Source organism: Apaloderma vittatum, unplaced genomic scaffold (genome assembly GCF_000703405.1).
Source record: "Apaloderma vittatum isolate BGI_N311 unplaced genomic scaffold, ASM70340v1 scaffold7551, whole genome shotgun sequence".
Classification (NCBI taxonomy): Eukaryota; Metazoa; Chordata; class Aves; order Trogoniformes; family Trogonidae; genus Apaloderma; species Apaloderma vittatum.
Window position 1 is genome coordinate 24,305 of NW_009699552.1, and position 9,236 is coordinate 33,540.

At 48.5% G+C, this 9,236-nt stretch overlaps 1 protein-coding gene across 1 annotated transcript; it reads right to left on the bottom strand.

Annotated features, from left to right (window-relative positions):
- Positions 1–380: 380 nt before the first annotated feature.
- On the bottom strand, positions 381–2,150 carry LOC104280688 (heparan-sulfate 6-O-sulfotransferase 2; the record flags this gene model as incomplete). Its single annotated transcript, XM_009878421.1, has 1 exon — positions 381–2,150. A coding segment is annotated over one exon (755 nt), but the record flags the coding sequence as incomplete, so codon positions are not given.
- Between the last annotated feature and the right edge of the window lie 7,086 nt (positions 2,151–9,236).

Below are 9,236 nucleotides of genomic sequence, written 5' to 3' on the forward strand. Positions count from 1 at the left end.
AGCCTTGCAGAGGTTTTTTATTTTTTTTTTTGCATAGAGATTTATAGGAGCCCCTCGCACCTCCTGCCCCGTCTCCCCTCCCCGTCAGTCTTGGTGAGGCTGAAGTCGGAGCCGGGTCCAGCTCTGCACCCTGCGCCCCAGCAAAGTCTGCTCGGGAGCGTCGCCGTGCACCCTTCTCATCCCGTGTAACTATGGCTATGGTAAAACTGGTTTCCATCATCGCTCATCTGTCATCGCTAAGAAGGGCTCAAGAGCATAGAAAAAAAAAAAAGCCCTGTTCTTATCTGGTGTAGCAAAGATTTACTGGAAGTAAATCCTAAATCAAGCGTAAATCTACTTCTTTCATTGAGCAATTCTCTTTGTAATATTGCTGGGATTAGAGAGATGTATGACTTTTTAAAGACATTACACAAATATCCATAACATAATTTCATCTAGTTTATACCACCAATTATTAAGGAATGATAAATTCAGCATTATGTATTCTAGTGGGTAAGAAAGACTTAAAATTAGACACTGTCACAGGACTAAAATTTGGAAAAGGCTTTATGAAACATGAAGATGTGCTGTAACTTTTCCAGAATGGTTAAAATCATACTGCCCTGAAAAATTCTGGAAACAGTGTCTTTAACATTGGCATCGAGTTCAGAAAAGTATGCATGTGTTGGTTTTTTTCCTTTTTTTTTTTTTAAATATGAGATAGACCAAGCATAAAACTCTAAACAGCAGTAGGTAGAAAAAGTTTAAAATTTTAAGTATTTATGTAACTAGAGAAATTACTTCTATTCCTTTTAAAAGCCAATATTATACATAAAACTAGTCAATATTTTTTCTAGACCTTTATTGTTCCCTTCATTGTCCATTCATTAACTTGGTAAATATCATAAGCAGTTGGTGCCCTTGAAAACACATTAGTAAAATGAAATTAAGATAAAATCAAAGGGAAAAGGTTTTGCTCATATACTGTATTGTGAGAGTATGGTAAATGCTCATTATTAGGAAATGAGTTTGCTTCCCAGATAGATTTCAGCCGAACATCATAAACGTTTTCCAGCATCCCATTTTGTACTCATAACTAATTTACGGAGTTGTTTTTTTTTCTTTTCTTTTAAATAAACGTCCAAGCAATCATTTCCGATGAGCCTACTTGGCTCCCATATTTCATAAATAATCCAACAAACCTAAAAAGGACAATTTAATTACACGCTAAGATTAAGTGTTCCACGTACAGTACAACATTTACTGCAAAGGCAACTGCAAAGGCAACATTTTAACCTCTTTGCGCTTCAAACCCTCGAGAAGCGTAATTCGTCTGGACTGCTCCGTCGCCTCCGATTTGCGGGTTGGGTTCTGCTTCGCTTTCGGTGTCCGGCGAGTCCCCCCCTCCCACCGCCACTACCGCCGCCACCGCTCCACGTTCGCCATGTAGTCAGTGCTGGAGCTGTTCTCGCCCTGCTCTCTCAGGCGCGCCTGCTTCGCCCTCAGCATCTTGCGCTGCTCCTGGCGTTTCCGCCGTGCTTCCTGGTGCTCCTTCTGCCGCATGTACTGGTACCGCTGCAAAAACAGGTCTTTTGCATAATCGTACAACTCCATGTCTAAAAAATTGAGGGCCTCGATGCGCTGCTGAGTCTGCTCGTCTATCTCCACGCTGGAGGCCCTTGTGCTATTGTACTGCGTGAACGGCGAGATGAAGTTCATGTTGAAAGTCTTCTCAAAGAGATACTGAGTCTTCCGCTGGAACTCGGTCAGGCCGAAGAAGGCCATCCGCTTCAGGTTCTCCTTGGCACTGTCCAGCAGAACCTTATTTCTCTGCTCCTCAGGCATGACCGACAGGTTGTAGCATCCCACCAGGCTGAGGTCGGACAGCATACGGACCTGGCGGTTGTTGGCGAGGTTGTAGGGGCAATCCATGAACTCCTGCAGGGAACAGCCCGACCAGTCGTCCCCCGTGTAGCAGCTGGGCAGCTCCTCGGTGGTTGGGGACCGCCCGTCGCAGACATGCAGGGACGCCTTCCACGTGGCTCCTCGCTGGACGTGGCGCCATTCGCTCAGGTAGCGGGAGACGGGGTCACGCAGGATGGTGATATAGTAGAAATTCCTGCCAAGGGGAAAGGAAGGCAGAGCGTTTAGTCCTGTGTGTCTCCAGCACACTGCGCATTAACGTTCAAAATCAATAGCAACTTGGAGATGCACTTTCAGAAGCTTTCAGCAGCCCTGCTGCAGAGCGCTCCTCTGCCTGCTCACCTCTGCAGGGTGAAGGACGGCTGAACAAACTCCTCACGAGCAGCGGGAAGGGTTCTATCTACCTCCACACATCTGTCTCTGCCTAATGGGTTTTGACTCTGCAGAGGCAGAAAGAAACCCAAGATTTCCCTCCATGCTGGGCTGCCCACGTGGCAACACGCTCCTGGCTTGATGCCTCAACTGATGCTCTCCCCAGACCTTGGGAGAATAACCAAAATATTTCCTGGAATGTAAGTCCTAACCCAAGCAGGGCATGAGTAACTCTGACTTTTTTACTGTCCCTATACAACAGAGCTGCACTGACAAGTTTATGAAGTCTACAAAAACCTACTCATGCTATGAGGTATGAGCATTTTCAGCGAGCAGCCATAGGTCTCAGCTGCATGAGCCCCAGAGCAGCATTACACCTATGAGGAAGACATTTCCTATAGAACATTTTCTTTTGCAGGCCAGATAAATGGGATGTGCCTGGAAGCCCCAATCCACTTGCACCAAAATGATGATCTTGGAAAAGCCCAACAAAATCCCATTTTATCCTCCTACCTTCACCTGATACAGGACTGTAACAATGAGAGAATGAGTGAGTAACAGGAAATTAAAGGATGCATTACAGCATTTTGTAAAAGAAAACGTCTCCAGGGGAGCTTCTGGCTTTGGTTTGAAGCAACAGGGTGGTGGCACTCATGAGGGACAGGCTGCTGTAGGGAACCCCATCATGCCACCAGCTGGAAAAGCTGCAAGCTCAACATTACACAGAGCGTTAAGAGATCACTCTGGGTTGCACATTAATATCCACTGTCAAACATCACGTTGTCCACTGTTGGCAGGCTGAAGCCACACACACTGAGCTCTTCACACCTCCTTTACTAGGACCACACCCTCAGCAATGATCCTGGAGGTACACTGTCAGGATATCAGCCAGCTGCTTAAGTACATGGAATTAAAGTAGCTCAGGAGGAAAACTGTCCTGCCACGGAAGGCAGGACACTCACCCCTCCAGGATGAGTAGACCAAGGAGTGTGTGTCCAGGAGCCCCGAGCCCTCAGGGTGTGATTGGCACGTTCTCGGTGCTGCGTATGGAGGAGAACGGACATTGATTTGCTTTCCTGACTGGCATCACAACTGATCACCCCACAGCCAATCTTTTGTTCCCTACCATTTCCTTCAGCAGAAAAGCCACTAGATGTCAATGTTTTACAGAAAATTGTCTACGGGTGGACTAAAAAGTGAATCACAAGCATGAAAAGCATCCAACAGCACAGGGAGAGCAAACCTGGAGAGTTGCCACTCCTCTTCCCACTTAGAGCATCCAAGCTCATAAATAATGAAGTAAGTATAAAGTACAATAAACTTGCAAAACCAAATAGAGCCATGGAACCCAGTACTGCATCAGCAGCCGGACACAACGGCACCTCACACTTGGAGAGCCGCGACACCGCAAACGCCACAATCACCAACTCCACGCTGCTGCCACCCCCCTGGCTCTGGCCACAGACTCTCACAGGCAAAGGGAGCCAAAGCCCCGGACGCAACCCTGAAGAAGGTCCTTTTTCCAAAATATGTCATTAAACAATTTTACAGTGAGAACCGGAGTTAAGAGGGAGCAAGGACAAAGCTCACTTTCATGTTGTGCACCCGGAGCGACAGCTGCCAGCCTCGTATCGTCCCTTGCAAAGATCGAAAGCGCCTCTCTCTGTCTCATCTCAGCAGGTCTCTGGCAGCACTGGAGAACCCAGCCTGGGAAAGGGCTTTCCATGAGCCCTGTCGCCCCAACCTGATGAGCAGGAGCTGACCTTGGTCACAGTTGTGCAGCTGCCTCCTTTGACGCAGCAACAACAGAGCCTTGCCAGGGTCTCCAACACAGGGAAAGGGAGCATCTCTGGAACAAACTCAAGTCTCTTTTTTTTTAAAGTCCTGCTAGGACTCCTCACCTTTGGATCTTGTTTACTGGGATCCTGCACTACAATAATATCTCAATCCTCAAGCAATAACAATTTAGTGCCATATAGCACTAACTGCTGTACTAATTATGGCAAGTAACATACAGCAACAATACTCTGACGACTGAAGAGGCAAAAGCAAAGCTCTTCTTATCCCAGAGCACCCTGTACACCCTGGTCCCTCAGCAGTTTGGTGAGGCTGGGAGAGGAGTCGGGTGCAGGCACAGGGGGCTGCTGGCTGAGGGAGAAGGCTGACCAAACTACGTTTTGAGGTCATCACAGAAATCAGCGGGGGTTAATGCAAGAAGGGAAACATATATTGAGCAAGGATCGATACAGAGAGCATTTTATGATAGCTCAAACTCCTCAGCCACTCTCCCTTTGTGCTCTTTGGTCACAAGTGGTGACAAAGCGCCTCCTCTGGCTGCTGTTGTAAAAACAAAAAAATGCATGAAAACTTGTATGCTGGCGGAAGAAACTGCATCGTAACAAATCACCGTCATCCTGGGTGGCTAGTGGCCTCATCCGTGCAGATATCTCCACCAGTGCCTGTCAGGGGAAAATGCCACAGTTGAGGGAGAGGACACTGAGTAAAGATGCTCTCTGGGCTCTATAGGGAGCGTGGAAGCGTCCAAGCTCCCTCCAGCACCCTGTGCTCAGGAAGCGAGGCCATCGGCAGGGATGCTTATGGGATGCCCCAGCTGGAGCCCATATATGTATGACCTAGCCTGAGCACGACTCCCTGCAAACAGGCTCACGGCAGTTATTTATACCACGTCATTATCTCCCAGATGAATCCTACTTTCAAGACTTACAGAGAGGTGCTTTGTCAGCTGCTGGGCTGATCTCAGTAATTTCATGCATTTCTCCCCTTCTTAAGTTTCCCTGTTAAAATCCTACTGAAAAAGGCACCATCCCTTTTGGGAACACCAGCTTTTGGGGTTTGCCTCAAGCCACTCTCATCCAAGTTAGAAATCACGGTAGCTCCAGAGAAGCAGCTGCACTGTTCTATGTTTATCTGAACTAAGCTTCAAAAAAGTCACAAAAGCTTTGATGCATTGTCAAGTCAGAGCTGTGCCAGAGATGGATTCGGCCATCAGCGCTTAGAGCATCCTTCTGCTGCAACTGTGAGGAAAACTCAAAGCTTTGCAATTATTTTTAGCTCTGTACGTAACAGCTTGTTCTTTCTGCGATCTTAACAAGAGGGTGCTGAGCTCTTGCCCATCCTTGAAGCTTGTGCTTCAGAGCCTGAGATAATATGTTTGCAGGTAGAACTCAAGTTTTACTGTGAATCATCCCTCCAACTTAAAGAGCTGCACTCATCAGAAACAGAGGTTTTCTAATAAAGATGAGCTGGATGCCTACGAAGCAGAGAAGAAAAAGGAGCTCGCGGTTAGCTCAGAAAGCAGGCTGACCCCAGAGCCATCAGGAACGCGAGACTGTGTGACAGTCACTTGATCTTGGTATCAACCTGTGCGCAGCTATTCCCTGAGGAACACAGGGACTGAACAGTCCCACGATGTTGAGTCTGTTCCTCATGTTTCATCACCTGCTTTGCTTATCACATCACTGCAAGGTTGAAGCCAGAGCATTTTTGGGAGCTCTGAATTATTTGTGCGCGATCCATTACCACCGAGAAACTCAGGAAAGGTCAGAAGCTCCCCTCAGATAAATGCTCAGAAACAGCTCATGTTGTCTGCTGGGGTGTGAAAGCTGGGCTTTCTTGGTGCTTTAATGCTTCTACCCATGGGTGGGACAAGAAAAACAGGAAAATGGCAGAGACAGGTGAGGTGACTTGCTGGAAGCCACGGGTGGAGACAGATATGCAAATCCAGCCCTCACACCACACCCTCCCAGCACGGCAGCCACCACGCCGGCCCGGCATCACTGCGGTGCCATGAAAGCCACATTTCACCCATGGGCCAGAACCACAGCTCCCTCTGACTGGCCCAGCATGGGCACCACCTCTGGGGTGCTGCTGCTCCATGTGAATGCCCTGTGGCCAGTCCCAGGGCACTTCAATAACCTGTGTGGTCATGAAGACGCTTCACCCTCTTCCTCCTGTGCAAATGCTGCTACCCCATGTCAGCAGAGCCCATACAGGAGCAATGCATGCCGGGTTGAGGGGACAGCACAAGCCCCTGGCTGGCAGTTTTGCTATGAGATGACTTCTGCAAAGATAAGATGGTTTTTGTTGAAAAGCACCACGAAATGTGTGTTTATCAGTGGACAGACCTGCTTTCAGCTCTCCGGCTCCTTAGCCCAGAGTAGTTCCCTCTCTCCTTCCTGCATAGCCTCTGGAGAAAATACAAAGCGAACTGAAACCTCAAAGACCTCCGTGCATTTCTCTGAGGGGTTTATTGAGACTGAGTCATCTGCTCGCTTTGAAGGATAATTCTGTGGTCACACAGTGCATCTGTGCCAGCCCCATCCCCACCTCTGCCCAGAACAGGGGCTGAATGAGAGCCCTTTTTCCAACCTAACGATTTTTTTTAAAAGCATCTTTGTAGCAAGCTTCTAAAAGCAACGTTAAAGAAAAAAACCCCAATAATAATTGAAGTCAAAGAGAGGAGGTGTGAAACCCCAGGGGATGAAAGCACTGAGTAAAGCCAGAGGTTTCTGAGGCCGGAGAATCTGCCAGGGAAGGGATATGCAGCTACCCACGCCACGGGGCTCAGGGGGCTCATCTCGTGCAGAGCTGCTCTGCTGAAATGAGATGAGGAAGGGGTACTTAAGCATCAAAATGGGTCGGAACCTCCCAAAGTAAGAGTACATCTCAGCTCATCCAGCTGCCTCGGCTGTGCAAAGGACTGCAAAGCACCAACATTTAGGTGATGCGGACAGAAAAGGTTATGGCCAACCCTGTAGAAGGAGTGTGTGGGGAAAGCTCACAGCTCACTTCGCTCTTCCTTGGCCATGCTGCAAGACCCCCTGGCAAAAGGGACCATCGGCAGCTGAGCATCCATCCTAAGGGCGTGAGAGCAGTGGGCTGTGTGCTGGCAGCAATGCCAGCGAACTCTTGTCTAGCAGCTTTACCTCTTGCATGTGCTCCCAGGGCACCTTAACCCTGACGGAGACTCTAAGCAACAGCTGTGGGGTCCAAACAGCCACTTCCATAAGGAACACAACTAGGGCTGGATTCAGCTCCATGCATCCAAGCCCCTCTGGGTCAAAACTCCCACTGGTGCCAGAGCTGAGCAGGATCAATTCCTGCCAGAGGACAGAGGCTGCTCTGCTGTTTAATTGCTTGTTGAGGTAGAGGAAGGCTGGAGGTCAGATGCTGGCAGGTACCATGGCTTCAGCCTGGAAACCTGAGCCTGGCTTGATGGAGCTATGAGGTAAGGAGCTGAAAGCTAAACATCCACTCACCATTACATCCATTAGCGTATGGATCAGTAGGTGAGGGACTGAGTGACCTTTTCCCATTTCTGCTGTAGTGAAATGAGGCTGTAGTAAGATGGGCTTTGTAGGCTACAGAAGGCGAGAAACCTATAGCCATCACAGAGAGCACCCTAACTCCAGGAACATCCCGACCTCCCCACCAGACTGTGCCTGAGGGCAAACCAACCCAGGAAAACACAGCTTTAGCACAGGCCTGAGGAAAAAGAGCTACAATTTCCAAGGAGCTTATTGGGGCAGCCCCATACACTCAGCAAAGCTAAAGCTACCCTTTAAACTGGCTCAAACACATCAGTTTGTATCTAGGTCAAGCTCATCCAGATGCTAAGTCTGGCCAGGATGGTTTGGAGGTGCAGACGGGCTTGTGCCATGAATGGGGGGCAATTTTACACGTGTCTCCATCTCTTTGTGTGGATCCAGGGAAATTTGGGAATGTTTCCTATTCTGGGGATTTTTTCCCCAGAAAAAATGGACTTTGTGGTCAGTGTGAGACCAAGATATGCTCCAGGTAAAGATGGACATTTTGAGAGGGAAGTTCCCTCAGAAGGGGCAGGGGCAAAGGGACAGGCCAGATAACTATCACATCCAGCAGAAAAGCAAATAAAATAAAATCCCGCAGGAGAGATTCTGCATATGATGCAAAGGATTAAGGAATGAGCTACTGAAAAAGAAAAATAATCACAGGGTTGGTGCTTCGGCACCAGAAACAAAGCATAATCATCAGAATGGGCGAGCAGCACAAGGGCGATTGGCGTCCTGCCCACCCTCCCCATAAACCGCTCATGCCACTGAATAAAAATCCACAGAGCTCATTTACAAAAGAGCAGTCACATATCCATTCTTGTAAAACCTGAGAAATTTGGGTTATTTTTTGAAGATGGCAACTTCTCTCACAGAGCTCATCTGAGCAGGGGAAGATGCCTCATAGACGGATCTAGGATCCCAATGCCTCCTCCTCCTCCACTGCTGCCAGCAGCAAACCGAAGCTCTGCCCCAGGCAGTGCCCTGCGCTCCTCCCTCGCCCGCACTGCTCCCAAACTTGACAGAAGTCACTGACAGTGATGAAAGGTCAGGAACAGGAAGGGTGTGAGTCTCACTTTTCTTGCTCTGCTCTTAGAAACCCTCCCTGCACGGCTCTGAAGCTGCCAATGGATTTTAACCCTCGGCAGAGGGTGTCCTCACCGATCAATCATGCCCACCATGTCTCTACGAGAAGTCAAACTCAATTACGCCATGCAAGGCATCCAGAGTGCTTTGCTCCCAGTAGGTGAGGTTAATTCCCATCCAGAGGGCCTACTGAGAATTTGATTTGCTAATACCACGAACTGTTCCTCCAAGAGAAATACCCCTGCTGCCTTATTTGTTAGAGGCAGGCGTCTGTTTGGAGATCGCTCAGAGAGAGGCAAAATGTTCATTTAATACTGTAACTCATTCTGATCCTTAACAAACTTTGCCACTTAGAGACACAATTAAAAGAACGGGGTGAGCATCGAGCTGACAGCCTCTTCTAACTTACCCATGCATGCTTGGAAACCCCCCAAAACAGGAATACCTCTTCCCCACCAAGACGTGCTCCTGCAGCACACTTTGTAGGGATGAGGTCCAATTATTTGGGAAGCTCACTGATGCAGTGCTGGGAATTAAATGTTTGCA